This window comes from Fusarium sambucinum, chromosome II (genome assembly GCF_050947815.1).
Source record: "Fusarium sambucinum isolate potato_lamoka chromosome II, whole genome shotgun sequence".
Lineage (NCBI taxonomy): Eukaryota > Fungi > Ascomycota > Sordariomycetes > Hypocreales > Nectriaceae > Fusarium > Fusarium sambucinum.
The window spans coordinates 8,152,299-8,169,667 of record NC_139293.1 but is presented as its reverse complement, the minus strand read 5'-3'; the positions used below and the strand labels follow the sequence as shown (position 1 = coordinate 8,169,667).

General features: G+C 48.6%; 7 protein-coding genes across 7 annotated transcripts; 4 read left to right on the top strand and 3 right to left on the bottom strand.

Annotated features, from left to right (window-relative positions):
• Nucleotides 1-87: 87 nt before the first annotated feature.
• Nucleotides 88-531, bottom strand: FSST1_009592 (uncharacterized protein; the record flags this gene model as incomplete). Its single annotated transcript, XM_083226581.1, has 1 exon — nt 88-531. One exon carries the CDS (start codon nt 529-531, stop codon nt 88-90), a length of 444 nt encoding a protein of 147 aa, XP_083085553.1.
• Nucleotides 532-2,343: 1,812 nt separating this feature from the next.
• Nucleotides 2,344-3,194, top strand: FSST1_009591 (class I glutamine amidotransferase-like protein; the record flags this gene model as incomplete). Its single annotated transcript, XM_083226580.1, has 3 exons — nt 2,344-2,581; nt 2,632-2,858; nt 2,904-3,194. 3 exons carry the CDS (start codon nt 2,344-2,346, stop codon nt 3,192-3,194), a joined length of 756 nt encoding a protein of 251 aa, XP_083085552.1.
• Nucleotides 3,195-3,347: 153 nt separating this feature from the next.
• On the bottom strand, nt 3,348-5,323 carry FSST1_009590 (transcription factor domain-containing protein; the record flags this gene model as incomplete). Its single annotated transcript, XM_083226578.1, has 3 exons — nt 3,348-4,181; nt 4,241-5,153; nt 5,211-5,323. 3 exons carry the CDS (start codon nt 5,321-5,323, stop codon nt 3,348-3,350), a joined length of 1,860 nt encoding a protein of 619 aa, XP_083085551.1.
• A 705-nt stretch (nt 5,324-6,028) lies between these two features.
• FSST1_009589 (serine hydroxymethyltransferase) lies at nt 6,029-7,693 on the top strand (the record flags this gene model as incomplete). Its single annotated transcript, XM_083226577.1, has 4 exons — nt 6,029-6,124; nt 6,177-6,233; nt 6,284-6,515; nt 6,570-7,693. 4 exons carry the CDS (start codon nt 6,029-6,031, stop codon nt 7,691-7,693), a joined length of 1,509 nt encoding a protein of 502 aa, XP_083085550.1.
• An 832-nt stretch (nt 7,694-8,525) lies between these two features.
• On the top strand, nt 8,526-9,148 carry FSST1_009588 (glycine decarboxylase subunit H; the record flags this gene model as incomplete). The annotated part of the gene is made up of 3 exons (XM_083226576.1): nt 8,526-8,664; nt 8,719-8,781; nt 8,829-9,148. 3 exons carry the CDS (start codon nt 8,526-8,528, stop codon nt 9,146-9,148), a joined length of 522 nt encoding a protein of 173 aa, XP_083085549.1.
• A 525-nt stretch (nt 9,149-9,673) lies between these two features.
• Nucleotides 9,674-12,838, bottom strand: FSST1_009587 (glycine decarboxylase subunit P; the record flags this gene model as incomplete). Its single annotated transcript, XM_083226575.1, has 1 exon — nt 9,674-12,838. The coding sequence occupies one exon, from the start codon at nt 12,836-12,838 to the stop codon at nt 9,674-9,676; it is 3,165 nt and encodes a 1,054-aa protein (XP_083085548.1).
• Nucleotides 12,839-15,811: 2,973 nt separating this feature from the next.
• FSST1_009586 (Fructosamine kinase-domain-containing protein) lies at nt 15,812-17,024 on the top strand (the record flags this gene model as incomplete). The annotated part of the gene is made up of 5 exons (XM_083226574.1): nt 15,812-15,884; nt 15,944-16,633; nt 16,691-16,817; nt 16,873-16,929; nt 16,982-17,024. The coding sequence occupies 5 exons, from the start codon at nt 15,812-15,814 to the stop codon at nt 17,022-17,024; spliced, it is 990 nt and encodes a 329-aa protein (XP_083085547.1).
• Nucleotides 17,025-17,369: the final 345 nt, after the last annotated feature.

Genomic DNA, 17,369 nt, shown 5'->3' with positions numbered 1-17,369 from the left:
AGAATGAACTGCTAATTTCGTCCCTTATACTTCTAGCGGCCAATTATTCTGATGCCCTGAGGGCCCCGTACAAATAACATCTATTGCCTAGACGTAATACCGCGTACTGCGATCTCGTCCATGATATCCAGGTGACCTCCCCCGTCGATGACTTCTCGATCTCGACTCCCTAACAACAAGGGGAGGAGGTGCAGAAATACTCGATCGATGCGACCGTCTACTTCGTGAGCGGTGATGATGTCGAGGCTCTTCCTTGTAGTGATACCATTTTTCCCTCTCCTGTGGCGGCGCACCCAGATTAAGGCACGAGCGAATGACCCAGAGAAGGAGGAGAACCCCAAAGACGGAACCAATAACAATGCCGGCGATTGCTCCGCCACTTAGAGTTGAGCCGCTGTTTCCATTGTCTGCGATAACGGTGACGGTTTCAACGGTTTGGCGGGAGACGAGAGTTGGTGGTTGTGAGAGTGTTGATGAGGAGAGGGCTCGGGCGAGGACTTGACCCAAGCCTAAATCTTTTAACGGCGCCATTGGTTTATCTTTGTTTGTGATGTCGGTAATAGTAAAGCCAGTGACAATGAAAGAAGGCAGAACAGGAACCAAATCAATTGAACAGAGAGGAAATCGAGATCAATTTAAATATTTAGTACCCTTTCAATGAGCCATTTACTAAACCTAATCCCCAACGCCAATTGAATGAGAGGCTGGGAATGAGGAATAGGTACATGAAGACTTTTGGACGTCATAATACCATCAATATGTACGAACCATCACCAAGTCTCTTTGTCTTTTTCCCCGCTCGAACTAGTCTTCCATTGAGCTTAATCCTGGGACCTGAACCTGTGTTTTGTCTTGTCTCGGCTGTATTATTGCAGATCTTAAGACTGTTGGTACTTTAGCCATTAGCCAAACATCACTCAACATCATGTTCCTCACGTATAATTCCATGACGTATTCAAGCGCTAATGGTTGGTTCTGATACCAATCACTCTGGATCCTAGCTAGTGCAGCACTCAATTCAAGGAACTTTAGCTCTTATTCGACACTAAGTTAGCTCAACGGCAGTTCCTGAGGAGCTTTTGCCACGAGGCTGATGCATGATTGGTTTGTTCATCTGTCAGCTTCAAGTTGTCCGTGTCAATTGAGCCTCGGCTGATTGACAGTTTCAAGGAACTTAAGAGCTGCATCCACTTTCACGTTCATCTGTTGTGCATTGTGCTGTTTAATCCTGGTGCTGCTCAAGGCTTGTTAATTGGGGATTCGGCCAGGTTTCTTTCCTTCTGAATTGTCCGATTGATCAATTTGTATCTTATATTTGAGGCTGCGAAAGCTTACCTGGCTAGTGGGTAGCAGACAGAATAGCCTCCTAAGTCTGAGGGTATAAAAATAAGTAGTCTAAGAACTATAGCCTAAGGGATATAAAGTGACTTACTAATTTCGTCTCTTATGATTCCAGTGGTTAATGTTTCTGATTTCCCGAGGCATGGGTTGTATAAATGCGGAACCAGCTCATGTAATGATTGGAGATCGATAATTGATAAAGTTGGTACAAGTGACTTAACATTTTGTCCATAGTTCATCCTGCATCTACATTATGCTTCACTTTCACTGTTCTAATATTTTAAAGGCAAGTCCAAAGAAACAATCCCATCTGTAGAAATACATATGGTGAATATCTAGACTCTCGCTTACTTGGAATATGGACTAGGAATATCTCAAATTATCGCAATCTAGAAATCACGACGACTGACAGCGAAACCAAGTTTGAACAACACCCGTTCAAGATACCGGTAATTTTATGTGATTTAAATTCTTTGAAATACTACGAAAAATGTCTATTTATGCCTTTGGATATCGAGTTATCAGTTGTGATAGCCATCTTTGAAAGACATCTTAGACCCAGCTCCCCAAAGTAACATAAATGAAAACACCTTCCCTCAGGCAAGAACCTTTAACCTTATACCCTTTCTTACTGCTGTCAGCCCATACATCTGAAACACAAGCTGTTATGGTCGCTTATCTCAATCGCAACTACCGCGCATCACCGCGCATCACCGCGCATCACCGCGCATCACCGCGCACAAGTTCATGTGGAGGCGCGGTAAAGCGCGGCTACAGACAGACCGCGGACCGAACAACACCCACCAATTCGGTTAATTTTACTCGAATTAGGATCTCATATATCACGAAACGGGTCATGAGGCTACCTATCAGTGGGGATGTTGAGAGTCGGTGTGTTCAACTTAAAGATAGAACTGTTCCTTTGTTGTCTGATTATCAAATGATATTGTACTTCGATTTTCACCAACTCTATACACATATTATTATTATAAACTAGCCAAAATGACACGAAACCTTCGAATTGCTGTGTTGGAATGCGACACGCCTTTTCCTTCCGTCCTTGAAAAGCGTGGACAGTATGGAGATGTCTTTCGTACTCTCCTCGACAAGGGACTTAAGCATGAGACATTGGGCGATAAGGTGAAGGATGTGAGCTATGATATTAGCAGATGGGATGTTGTCACTGCTCAGGAGTATCCCAATATCGAAGAAGTTGATGGCTTCTTGTTGACGGGAAGCAGTTCGTGGCTCTTTGGCCTTCAAGTTGGAAGCAATGCTGACACGATTCAGAACATACATCCTTCGCTGATGAGCCTTGGATTCTTAAGCTCGTTGAGTTTGTCCAAAAGATTTACACATCTACGGATAAACCCATCGTGGGTATTTGTTTCGGTCATCAGATCATTGCACGAGCACTGGGCGCAAAGGTCGCTGTCAGCCCTGGCGGTTGGGAAGTCTGCGTTGACAGGATCAACTTGAACGACAACGGTCAAAAGCTCTTGGGCGTCGAATCACTTGTAAGTACTGTCCCATGTTTTGTCATCGCTCTAACAAAAATACAGGGCCTTCATCAGATGCACAGAGATGCAGTCCTCGAAATCCCAGAGGGTCTCGTCAGTCTGGGCAGCAGCTCCAAGTGTGAGGTGCAAGGACTCTACAAGCCTGGTCGTATCATGTCATTCCAAGCTCATCCCGAGTTTGACGATTTTATCATGGAGGAGATTATGAAGGCGAGATATGAGCAGAAGATCTTCTCTCAGGAGATGTATGAGGAGGGTATTACGAGGGCGAGGGCGGCGCATGATGGAGTTCTGGTGTCGGCCAAGATTTGGGAGTTTTTACTTGGCAACTAAGCAATGTGCTTTGGCTCTTTGATGATTATATGATAGCGTTGGCCGATAATTGAACAGTTGGCGACATTGTAGAACGTGATCAGTTATATTGCATGTGCCCCGAGGACTCTATATTATACATCGAGGCGGGTATCAAAGAATAATAATGTCCTTTCACGCAAAAGAGATCCAGATTTGACGTTCACGCATCGCTTTGCACAATATCCATGGGCTAACCTGCTCCGGCGGCTGCTCCCAGATATGTTCCAACAGGACCAAAGTCTGTCGCATATTTCCCAAGCCGATGGTATCCAACATTGTCTGCAGTCGCGTTCTTAGGACTTGCTGAACGGACGGGTCGGATGTGCTGCACCCGATGACAGCGAGTGGCCAGCAAAGACTTGTGTTTATCCTGACCGTAGCGGGAAATTGATCCAGTAACGTGACTGCTTCAGCGACCGCTGACTCGACAAGGGCGCGTTGAAAACTGCCTTGGGGTTGCTGGTGTGGTTTACCGAGGACTGTCCAGAGGTATAAAAGCGCCGCCTGCTTCCAAACCAAACCTGCAAGACGCGTGTACGGTGTGACAGAGGGATCTGGGTAGAAGCCCATGACTTGGGATTGCAGGAAAGCAAAGTTGACGATATCGTCCGGGCTTGGTGAGCTGGCACCGTCTTCCGTCGGAGATGACATAACCTGCCCCAGATGGAAGATTTGACATATAAGAATAAGGATTTCGAGCCAGCATCCGCATAACTGTCCGACATATTTGCGCGCAACCAAGTTCCTAGCCCTGACTTCTATGTCTGGACTGAGTAGCGATTGAGAGTTGTACTGCGGATCAATTGAGATCATGCTTGTGGCTGCTATATGCATATAGTACTCGATAAGAAAATCTGGCAAATCGTCGTATACATGGTTTTGTGCACCTGTGAGTAGCGTGCTAACTAATGACTTTGACGCTGTTAGATGGTCGAATATTGTGCCATGGATATCGCCTTTCGCGACCTGGTAGATATATGTTAGTAATTAAATGGCAGCAACAGATGGCACGCGTATGAACGAACCTCGGTTAAGCACATTATGAGACTCCCGACTGTCAAGATCAGTGTATTCTCAGCATTGCCGGAAACATATTCGTCGACAACATTCCTAAACATCCGTAGGGAGTCGGTATAGTACCTCTGGGCAACCTCATCGCTTGGATGACGCTCAGCTGACGCTTGACGGTGAGCAGCACTTTGCGCAAGGATGAGTTGCAGCACAAGAGGTTTTGAGAAGGCCAGAGGTATAAGTTTTGAGATGAAGGGATTCACATCTGTGGATCCATTGCCCATGCTGTTGGCTGTGCGAGCTAGGTAGTAGCTGAGCAGCTCATATGAGTGATGCCCTTGCTCTGGGAGCATCGACATTGGCATAGTGATGGTTCCATTGAGTGGTAGTCCTGCTTCTGATAAGGGCGGCAAAGCGAGTGTGAGAGCGTTGGCTGTGTCGGGGTCGTATGTTGCTGTTATGGCTATTGGAGAATCTGATGACGATGCGGATGATGACGGTGAGGGGGAAGGCTGATGATGATGAGCGTTATCGTTAACGACAGACTCGATAGGATCGTCATCAAAGTCAACATGAGTATCAATATCAACATCAGCCTCAGCATCGATCATGTGAGTATCCCCAGAGACCGGAGAACTATCGCCGTTATGGGGAACTCGGTCATGCTCCGGGATTGAGTCCGGTAGCACGGGTTCATTGACCGAGTGCGGGTCGTGTTGCTCAAGTTCATGATCAGGGTCCTGACTGCGACGTATTGAAGAAGTAACACTGGCTTGAGATGCATTTGAAGAAGCACCGAATGAAGGTCTTGCTACCCTGTTATTGTTGGTTGTTGTTGGCAGCTTGGCATTGCTGGATGTGGCGGCAGTAGGCTCTGGCCAGATACAGTCGAGTTTATTGCGTTTGCAACCACTGCAGATTGGTTTACTACATTATTCACGGTAAGTTAAGGGTGACTTTCTAGATATACTATGGTTGCTGTACCTCTCATCACACTTCTTCTTGCGCTTCCTACAGGTAAAGCAGCCTGTTCTACTGCGGATTATAGGCATAGGACGCATGCCAGAGGTGGAAGGTGTTGGGTTTGTTGGTGACATTGTGGAGTAGATAAGTATAGTAGGACAAACATTGACGGGTCAGAAGACGATAGTCAGAGCGGCGCGGTTACAGCGCAGCAAAAGAGAGATGCAAGGCGAGTGCCGTAAATCGGGTCGTGGCTCCGGAATAAGCGAGTGGAAGTGGAGATGATGTTTGCGGGGAAGGGAGAGAGAGAATCCTTCTAGATTCTGTTACTATCACTATCTAATCTGGTCTGGGTCTAGATGATTTACCCTACACCTCGCCTCACCTCTTGGACCTCACCTCTTTAGCCTCTATCTTGACTCTTCACCGAGTCAAAGACCAAAAGAAAAACCCACCTTCTCAGAATGTTCCAATGTCAACAAGTACCTCCAAGTAACACTTCCGGCCCTCCAAGACAATCCCTCCGAAGTCATGTGGAACCAGCCCCTTCAGATCTCCCCCCGACTCAGTGAAGATAAGATTGACTCGGTGACATCTGAACCGGCCCGCGGAGGTACGTACCTTTTGCTTCTGATCTCATGCTCCGATCCTGGAACTCATGAGCCGAAGCGGCAAACACAACATGTTGGCGACTCTTTATTAGGTCTTGTATTGCCTTCTCTAGCTCAAGTTTATCTGTTGCTTGAGAAGTCGTCGTCGTGTCTATCTAGTTTTCTTGCTTTCTTTTTCTCTTGTCAATTCCATCCACGATACCCCAATCTCCCTTCATCACAGTAATCATGATGAACATGAGGCTTCTTCGGCAGCAATGCCTTCGCAGCCAGCCATCACTGGCTACGCGCATTTCCACCAGAGGTTTTGCATCTCAAAAAGATGTAAGCAGAAATTCACCCAACTCTACGCAGACGATAACTGACAACTCCACAGCTCCTCGGTTCAAGCCTCGAGCAAGGCGACCCTGAGATCCATGCCATTCTCAAGCGCGTATGTTCCCATACTCTCACTACCAATCAACACTTCTAACCCCATCACAGGAAGAGAAGCGTCAGAACCACTTCATCAACCTCATCCCCTCCGAAAACTTCACCTCGCGATCAGTTCTCGATGCCCTAGGCAGTGTCATGCAAAACAAGTACTCCGAGGGTTACCCAGGAGCACGATACTACGGCGGCAATGAACACATCGATGAGGCCGAACGTCTTTGCCAAAGCAGAGCTCTCGAGACTTTCCGTCTTGACCCCGAGAAGTGGGGTGTCAACGTTCAGCGTATGTCTTTCGACTCAATTCTCGTCATGACTGATACTAACTAACATGGTGAAGCCCTCTCTGGATCCCCAGCCAACCTGTACGCCTACTCGGCCATCCTCAACACCCACGATCGCATCATGGGTCTTGACCTACCCCACGGAGGCCATCTGTCTCACGGCTATCAGATCCCCGGCAAGAAGATCTCCATGATCTCAAAGTACTACGAGACCTTCCCTTACCGACTCAACGAGGAGACTGGCTTGATCGACTACGACAAGCTTCGCGAGAACGCCCTGCTGTACCGTCCCAAGGTCATCGTCGCAGGTACATCTGCCTACTCCCGCCTTATCGACTATGAGCGTATGCGTGCCATTGCCAACGAGGCTGGTGCTTACCTTTTGTCTGACATGGCTCACGTTTCTGGTCTTGTCGCTGCTGGCGTCATTGGAACACCCTTTGACGACTCTGATATCGTTACTACCACTACCCACAAGTCCCTGCGCGGACCTCGCGGTGCCATGATCTTCTACCGTAAGGGCGTGCGAAGCACAGACAAGAAGGGCAAGCAGATCATGTACGACCTCGAGGGTCCTATCAACGCGTCTGTCTTCCCCGGCCACCAAGGCGGTCCTCACAACCACACCATCACCGCCCTCGCCGTCGCTCTCAAGCAGGCCCAGACACCCGAGTTCAAGGACTACCAAGAAAAGGTCCTGACCAACTCCCAAGCCATGGCCAAGCAGCTCTCCGACCTTGGTTACAGTCTTGTTTCTGGCGGTACCGATAACCACCTCGTTCTCGTGGACCTTAAGCCCAAGGGCATCGATGGCGCGCGCGTAGAGCGCGTTCTCGAACTCGTCGGCGTGGCGAGTAACAAGAACACCGTTCCTGGTGACCGTTCGGCGTTGAAGCCGGGTGGTCTCCGTCTAGGAACGCCCGCTATGACGACGCGGGGCTTCAACGGCGAGGACTTTAAGCGCGTGGCCGATATTGTGGACCGCGGTGTGAAGATCACTCTGGCGGTTGATAAGGATGCCCGTGCTGCGGCCGAGGCCAAGGGAGCTAAGAACCCAGGTACCGTCAAGAACTTCTTGGAGTACTTGGGTGATGGATCTAGTGTTAAGGAGATTGCTGCGCTACGAGATGAGGTTGCCGAGTGGGTTGGAGGATTCCCTCAGCCTTGGCTCAAGTCATGATGTTTTTAATGAGTGGTAGCAAGATTAATTTTGGCGTTTGGAAAATAGTATATTGATACAGAATTGACTTTAAATTTTATTAAGATTATCTATTCACAACATAATGTCACGAACTTTCGTATTGTTGTTGCCGTATTCCTCATGCCATGGTCCTTATCTCATGATGTTTTACCTGACTTCACGACAAGACGAAACACCTGCGTAATCAGCAACGCATCAATGGTCATGCCAAATTTCTGTCTAATTACTCTACTAACAAATATCCACTCAATTGAGTCAAAATTACATGATAATAATTAATTCTGCACATCAAGTTCCGTATCCAAACTCCGAAAACTTCCAATCCTCGGAAATTCATCCAAGCTTTCCCCGCATAACTTGTCCAAAGAATTCAAGGTACAATCTGGGGTTTTATCTATACATGACTCAGTGAAAGATATAAGTAGTGTATACCTTTACAGGCGGCTAATCCTGACATCTTAGCGGTAATATGTCCATCATGACAAAGATAGCGAGTAGAAGTACTTCTTGTGGTGGGGTTGCATAAGTACCCTCATGGCCTGATGATACCCTTGTTCATGCGGATCCTCCATCTCCAACTCTGATGACGCTACTACTAAGAAAAAACGCCTTCTTTACTGGGGCCGGGCAGTGACTCCGAGGTACCTTTGGGTTTCGTTCCAACGGAGCGGCGCCGAAGACGGAAACTCTGTGGTGGGAGAGATAGTAAGTAAATGGGGGGGAAAGCTCAGCTAAAACTATCATCATCAAACTCACTTCTACAGTCAATCAATCATCACCTTCACGTCTCACAATCACATACACGATCACAATGTCTGGCTTCTTTGCTCGTCAAGCTTGGGCTTCTGCCTCCAAGGTCCGATCTACTGCTCTCCGAGCTCCCAAGGCTGCTTTTACCTGCAGAGTCAACAACATTGCTCCCCGACGATGCTTTTCAATTTCTATGAACCGTGAGTCTCAATTCACCGTTAACTCAATTGACTTCATTTCTAACGTGATTGCAGTCCTCGCTAGAAAATACACTGAGAGCCACGAATGGATTGACGTAGCCGCCGATGGCAAGACCTGTAAGTATTCTCACTTCACCTCTCAGAACATCTACTAACAATTTAAGGCACAATTGGCATCTCCAACTACGCCGCCGAAGCTCTCGGCGACGTAGTCTACGTTGAGCTCCCTGCAGTTGGCGACGAGACAGCCCAGGGCGAGTCCTTTGGCAGCGTCGAGTCCGTCAAGTCAGCTTCTGACATTAACTCTCCCGTTTCTGGTTCCGTCGTTGAGATCAACGATCCCATCGTCGAGACACCTGCTGATCTCGGCAAGGACCCTGAGAACCAGGGCTGGTTGATCAAGGTTGAGGCTGAGGATGTTTCTGCTTTGGATGCGTTGATGGACGAGGCTGCTTATGCTGAGCATATCAAGGAGGAGCACTAAGCGAGCAGAGTGTGGTTTTTAATTAATGTTTATGTGATTTAAAAAGCAAGATATCAAGACACTTTTCAACAAGGAATTTACAATTTTTTTTAAAACAAACTATGTTGGCGCATAATTTATGACTTCTACCTGTGCTGTATTCTCTTGACAACCTTGACCACAGCAAGATAAATGGGAGAGGCCTCGTCGGCAAGATACACCGTCTTCTTTACAAGACACATATTATTCAAAATCACGTTTCATTGTTGGTGACACTTCAAATGTTTTAACTCGTAAATTTAGTCTAGGTAGTTTTAGAACTTTTTCTCTAGAAAATCCATTCATCATATCTCGCATAAACTCCGCCAATGCAGAGATCAGTTCGCCATAGTTGAATAGCTTCCCAATAAACCATTCCAAATGCAACGACACCATCATGGTTGAATATGATATCTCTTTCCCCCTTTCGCTCAAACCCTATTAAAAAACCAATCGCTAATAAAATTTAGTATGATCATGTTAAATCCATTATTCCCTTTTCACCATTTACAAATCCTCAGATCCCTCGACAGGAGGGCATGTGCAGAACAGGTTGGTGTCACCGTAAGCATCATCCACACGGCCGACAGAAGGCCACATCTTCTTCTCCCGGAGCCAGGGGAGAGGGTAGGCAGCCTCCTCACGGGTGTAGGGGCGGTCCCACTCGGAGGAGAGGAGGTCGTGTTGGGGATGAGGGGCGTTGGTGAGGATGTTGTTCTTGCGGGGAACCTTGCCAGACTCGATATCGGCAATCTCCTTGCGGATCTGGATGAGAGCGTCGCAGAAGCGGTCGAGCTCAGCTCGGGACTCAGACTCGGTGGGCTCGATCATGAGGGTTCCTGAGACGGGGAAACTCATGGTAGGAGAGTGGAAACCGTAATCGGCCAATCGCTTGGCAATGTCGGCAACTTCAACACCAGCAGTATCCTTGAAGGGTCGGACATCAAGGATGAACTCGTGAGCGCATCGGCCTTGGGAGTTGGTGTAGACAACCTTGTAGTGGGGGAGGAGACGGGACATGATGTAGTTGGCGTTGAGGAGAGCAGTACCAGTTTGCTTGGTAAGACCATCACCACCCATCATGAGGATGTAGGTGTGGCTGATAGGGAGGATGGAAGCGCTGCCCCAAGGAGCGGCACTGATGGGAGCAACAGCGGTGCTGTCACGCTCGGCACCAATGCGCTGAGGGTCGATCTCAGGGTGACCAGGCAGGTAAGGAGCAAGGTGCTTCTTGACGGCAATAGGACCGACACCAGGGCCACCACCACCGTGGGGAATACAGAAGGTCTTGTGGAGGTTAAGATGGCAGACATCAGCGCCGATGTCACCGGGAGAGCAGAGACCAATCTGGGCGTTCATGTTGGCACCGTCCATGTAGACAAGACCACCGTGCTCGTGAACAAGGTCACAGACCTGCTTGATCTCAGGCTCGAAAACACCGAAGGTGGAAGGATAGGTGACCATAATGGCAGCAAGCTCATCAGCGTGCTTGGCACACTTGGCCTTGAGATCCTCAATGTCCAGGTTACCAGTCTTGCCGTCACACTTGACAGTGACGACCTTCATACCAGCCATGGCTGCAGAGGCAGGGTTGGTACCGTGGGCGGAAACGGGGATCAGGCAGACCTTTCGCTTCTCGCCGGAACGAGCCTCGTGGTAAGCCTTGATGCAGCGCAGACCAGCAAACTCACCCTGAGCACCAGAGTTGGGCTGCAGAGTAGTAGCGTCCATACCAGTAATCTCGGACAAGTTCTTGGCGAGGGAACTGATGAGAGCCTGGTAACCGGAAGCCTGCTCGACGGGGGCGAAGGGGTGGATGTTGTTAATACCGGGGTCGGAAACGGGGAGCATCTCGGTGGTGGCGTTGAGCTTCATGGTGCAAGATCCCAGGGGAATCATGGAGTGCACGAGAGAAACATCCTTAGACTGGAGGTGGTAGATGTATCGGAGAAGCTCGGTCTCGGTGTGGTATTGGTTGAAGACGGGCTGCTCGAGGTAGGCAGACTTTCGCTGGAGAGAAGCAGGAAGCTCATCGTTGAGGAACTTGCCCTTATCGGACTCGAGAGCGGCGTTAAAGTCAGACTCGGAAACGCCAAAGATCTTGACAAGGTTGCCGAGGCTCTCAAGGGTGACACCCTCGTGGAGAGAGAAGCCAACCTTGTCATCAGCGACGCGGCGGAGGTTGATGTTCTGAGCGTCAGCCTTCTCGTGAACCTTGGCAATAGCTTCAGGAGAACCCTTAAGAGTGACAGTGTCGAAGAGAACAGAGCCGTCCTCGCGGAGACCCTGAGTGTGGATCTGGAACTCGCCCTTCTCGAGGATGAGGCTCTGAGCGAGACGGGTCTTGCTCCAGATATCCTCAGCAATGGTCTTAAGACCCTTGGGACCGTGGTAGACAGCGTAGAAAGCAGACATGTTGGCAAGAAGAGCCTGGGCAGTGCAGATGTTGCTGGTAGCCTTCTCTCGTCGAATGTGCTGCTCACGAGTCTGGAGAGCGAGACGAAGAGCAGGCTTTCCGAGACGATCCTTGGAAACACCGACGAGACGACCGGGGATCTTGCGCTTGTACTTCTCAGAAGTGGCGAAGAAAGCAGCGTGGGGACCACCGTAGCCCAGAGGAACACCGAATCGCTGGGAGTTACCGATGGCGATATCGGCGCCGAAGTCTCCAGGGGGCTTGAGCATGGTAAGAGCGAGCAAGTCGGTAGAAGCGCTGAGAAGAGCCTTCTTCTCATGGACGATGTCGGCGAGGGCCTGGTAATCGTGGACACCACCGTGGGTGTCGGGGTACTGGATCAGGGTACCAATGAGGTCACCCTCGACTTCGCGGACGAGCTTGGAGTTGTCGGCGAGGACATCACCAATGACGAGCTTGATGTTGAAGCCCTCGGCTCGGGACTGCAGGACGGAGATGGTCTGGGGGTGGCAGTTCTCAGAAACAACAAAGGTCTTTTGGCCCTTGCCCTTGGGAGCGTTGGCCATTGACATGGTCATGGCCTCGGCAGCAGCGGTAGCCTCGTCAAGGACAGAGGCATTGGCGATATCAAGACCGGTCAAATCGGTGATCAAAGTCTGGAAGTTGAGAAGAGACTCAAGACGACCCTGGCTGATCTCAGCCTGGTAGGGAGTGTAGCTGGTGTACCAAGCAGGGTTCTCGAGAACATTGCGCTGGATGACAGCAGGAACAAGAGTTCCGTAGTAACCAGCACCGATGAAAGACTCGTAAACTTTGTTGTTCTTTGCGAGCTTTCGCATCTCTTGCTGGATGTAGTGCTCGGTGCGACCATTAGCAGGGACAGCAGACTCAGCACCGCCCTCGTACCACTGCTCGACAAGGTTAAGACCCTTCTGCTTCCTCCTGACCTGCGGGGGGATAGTCTGCTCGAGGAACTCCTCCATGGAGCTCACAGGAGGGTCGAGCATCTTGAGCATTTCTGTTTGCTCACTCGACTCGCTGCCAATGTGTCTCCTTGAGAAAAGCTCATGCTCTTGCAGTTTAGTGCTGCTCTGAGACTCCACAAAGTGAGGGGCCTGGGCGGTGGCTGTGACTGAGAATGCCCTTGAAGAGGCGACATTGAGACGAATTGTTTGTGTGAGACGAGGTTGAAGGGTGATGGGGGAACGACGAGACTGACGGGCGAGCCGTTGTCCGATACGAGTAGCAGACATCATGATGAAGATGTCACCTCACAAATCACAGTTCAAACCTTGACCTATGATGATGGAGGGGAAACAGAAAAAAAGAAAGATGCTTGTTCCAAATGTTATCAAAGAACAGCGTCGCTCACAAAGTTTTAAGGGTTTATCCATGATGGCCAACGAGTGGCGTATCGGCCATGATGGTCCGATCTTGCAGCCGGTTTGCTTTCTTTCCTTTCTCCAAAAGCCACGGCCGGGAAAAGGAAAAAAAAAAAGGTACATTGAGATACATGATCTGCATTCCCCAGTTCCAGAAGGTCTCTTTCTTTTTTAGTGGTGACTCGGTGAAGCGCGGCAACTAAAGATTACAAGCTAATGCGCGATAAAAACCGTGATTGGCTCCTCTTGACTCAGTGAAACCCAGTGACTCGGTGAAAGATAAGTCGCTATTTTGGCCATGATGCTTATCTGCCCTGTCCAATTCACCGAGTCAACTGCCAAAACGGCTTAAAGCTACAGTGCATCTTCACTGAGTCAATGCACTACAAACTAATAGAACTAATCAGGTGGTCGGCGCATAAATCCGTGGGTCCTCAAACGCCAAGACGTTATCACCAACATATGAATCCGTACCTTGGGAAAGTCCCTTTTTACTTCCTCGGTCTCGTAACCGAAACCTGGGGCCGATTCCGGAATGGTCTGGTTACACCATGATAAGGAACATAGACCGGTAGTCAAGGTGCACTGATACGTGTTCTAGAAGACTGCCATGCATCTTTGGCCTTGTGACAATTTTAGACTACCGTTGACTTTGACTTTGCACGGATTTCCGGTCAAAAACCCGGGGTTGCGTCCCCGGAATACGTCCACTACTCCGATCCTGGAGACTTAGGGTGGCCACAATTGACCCCATGATGCTTATTCCATACAGCACATGGAGCAACATTTGACTGCAGTCTGTCTGCTTGTGTTTCGTGTTACAGATGACTTTCGGATGGATATCATTGGTCCAGGTGTTACTAGGTAGATAGAACTGATAAGGCTAATCTGGTCCACCATGTTGGTCTGCAGCCAGGATGCCGGAGTTCCTTGTCGTGATACTATTTGCTTCAAGAACATAATCGAAGAGAACAAAAAAGAAACACGAACTCTCTTACGAACATATCATGGATTGTTCAAAACATGATTTCATTGTAATTATTTAACACAGATTCTACACAAAGGGAAGACCGTCATGGCCGAAAGACGAGGACTGGTTTACTATGTATGGAAAATACCAGTAGAACAAAGAAACCCACGGGCTTGAATCATTGTAAAGAATTCTGTCTTGTTCAGAACCCTTTCAACAGTCAAAATGCATTGTTATTAAGTTCATCAATGAAGGCCAGAAAGTACAAAATCGAGCATTCAGACGCCTACTGGGCCTGCGTTTCTCACCTACCAAAATCTTGATCACAGATTTTAACTAACGATCTCAAACATGCTATCAGAACCCTACCAAGGAAAACCTCTCAGAGGTGCACCCCTCTGCAAGAAACACTTCCAAGAACACGTCATCGGCCAAACCTCAAAATCAAACTCACCAACTCGCATCCAACCAAGACGACTTGCAAAAGACAAACATCTCCTGACGAAAACTGACACGAAGAAACGACATGCAGACGAAGACCTGTATAGTTCGATCACGAAACGCAGGAAGACCGACAGTCCAGTCTCACAGAACAGGAAATTGAACTCATTCGCCAGTTTACTCGAACGGCAGGTGAGTCAAATCGCGAAATTAGCTGCAGAGAAGGGTCCTCACAACTGTTCCTTTGGTCCAGTACCATTGGAATGCCATATGTGCGCGTCACATTTCGCCGAGTTTGTGGTTGAAAAGCTTGCCATCGTGAAGCCTGTAGCACCGGTTGCTAATATGGCCACCGTTGGAAAAGTCTTGCAACTAAACTCCAGGATGGATTTTGGAGAGGGAGAAATGATCACTTTCCAGTGGGAGGGCTTGTCGTATGTCATTGATGCTTGTAGGACTCCAATGTTTATGATTCTATGAACAGGGTGAGTGATGACAGGACTGAGCAGAGACTTGACTTACAGACGAGGATGGAAACTTTAGAGTGAGAAACGTAACTGAGAATTAAAGCACAATAAATCAACGTAACTTAAATATTATGTATGACGGGGAGAAAGAGATAACAAGTCCAAGTGAAAGTAGTCAATTATGAAAATGTAGTGTTGACAGACCCTCACCCAACCTTCAGCCCTTCCCCCTTGTGAGCGCTATTTAACGAAGAAATTACTTTGACATAGCCTAGGAAGGATAATGCCATTATTATCTCATATATCATAGCCATTAGAATTCCAACCTGGATAATATTGAATGCCAGCTTGCTAAGGCTCTCGGCAGGTCACTGGCCACAAGTGTGAGGGTTGGTTTGATAGACAATCGTGGATTTGACAGTGATTTCAATGCATTGGACTGTAAGTTTCTTGGTACCTTCAGCTCTAGTGCATTGTCAACGGATCTCTTCAATCCGGAGAATGGGCTCCCAATGCTGAACCCGCATGTCGCTAACGACAACGACATCTCCCGTTCACAATGCCTCACTGCCACAGCTTTATCATTGCTGACGACTTGAACCAAATCCTAGTTCCCCCATCTTTGGCGATCAGGTCGAGCTCAACTTGCAGGTATCGCGAGAGAACAGGCGCATTTGATCATTCAAGAGGTTGAGGATACGTGGAATAGAATGCAAAGAGCACCGTGGTCCCGGGCTTCATAAGAGTCGTCCTCAAAATCGTCAATGTGCAGAAATCTTCTACTCGGATGAGGTTGCGTTGCCCGAGGTTGCGTGACATTTTGACAGCCCCTCGCCTGCGATTGGGCCAGACAACCATGTTGGTGGGCGCAATCCAGGAACGCCGCATATAATAACCCCCTCTCCGAAATCCCGATCATGTTGAGCCAGTGGGGTGCTGAACAGATTCAGCACAGTCTTTGGCACAGAAATGAACTACAACGGTGCAAACGGATTTGAGTTCGGGGCGGGCAATACCAACATTGACCCAGCTGTGTTGAAAGGTGAGCTACACGCCCTTGGCAACCTGAAAAGGTCGTCTTCATACTGACTGTCCTCCAAGAACTGCCGGAGGGATGCAAGGTCGCATCCATCGAGAACCATGGCGTAAGCTTCTGGGCGAAGACGGGTCGCATCGATGTTTTGCTCAATGATGGTTCACCGAAGTCCTTTTTCATTAAGGTCATTTCGGAAGAATTGGGCATGAATATGACAAGCGGGGAATTCCATTCCATGAGCGCGATACATAACGTTTTGTCAGAATTTGTCCCAAGGCCCATTGCTTGCGGCACCTACCAGACAATACCAGACACCCACTTCTTCCTCTGCGAATTTCGAGAGATGACCGAGGATATGCCAGACCCTCACAATTTTGCTGCTCTCCTGTCAACGCTGCACCAGAGAAGCGTATCGCCTACCGGCAAGTTCGGGTTCCACATCACCACCTACGCAGGAAACCTACCCCAGTTCGTGACATGGGAAGATAGTTGGGAGACGTTCTTCGCCAAGTCCATGAGACAGGCACTTGACCTGGAGATTAAAAGAAAAGGGCCTAGCGAGGAGCTGGAGATTCTTTCGCGAGCTCTGTTCGAAAAGGTCATCCCGAGGCTCTTGAGGCCTCTCGAGAGTGAGGGCCGAACAGTGAAACCTTCACTGGTTCATGGAGACCTTTGGTACGCAAATTCAGGGATTGATGTTGACAACGACCAGTATCTTGTATTCGATGCGTGCTGCTTCTTTGCACACAACGAATGTACGTTCCTCTATTAAACACTTGCGGTTACCCCTGCTAACTAGCTCGAATTTGAAGATGAGTTTGGCCAGTGGCGACCAGCGTGCAATAGGTTTGGGGATGAGTATGTAGCTGCCTACAACACGTTCGCCCAGATTTCGCCGCCTGAAGAGGATTTTGAAGGTCGTCTAGACCTCTATAGACTGTGAGACATTCAGAAACTCTTTTCTTCCTGATCTGCGTAGCTGATATCAAGCTAGGAGGTTCGACACACATGTATCAGCCCTGTTTGTCAATAACGAGACACTTCGAACACAGTGAGGCTATTCTCAGTCTACCGTCTAGTTCGGCGGCTAATGAGCTTAATAGGGTCCTTGACGTTATGAGAGATTTGGTCCAGAGGTATGGTTAGTGGACGAGCGGCAATCGATAGGCGGTACGGCTTGATGCTGCTGAGCTTTACTTTAAGCATCATTTATTAGCTTAAGATACAAGCTACTTACATAGGCGGGAGGGACCAGTTTAAGACGTAGTCGAAAGAAGCTTATCGATAGTAGTCTCTGAATTGGTTCACCCCTACCAAACGCAATACATCCAAAGAAAGAGAGGAAACAATCCTTGGGCGGCCACTCATAATAGCATCCTGAATTCTTGTGCAGACGGCCGAGAAGCCTATGAATCACTGAGAAAACTTGATTTAAATGTTTTGCTTGTTCTAAATGATATGTGTACTACGATTACCCTGTTAGGAACGACT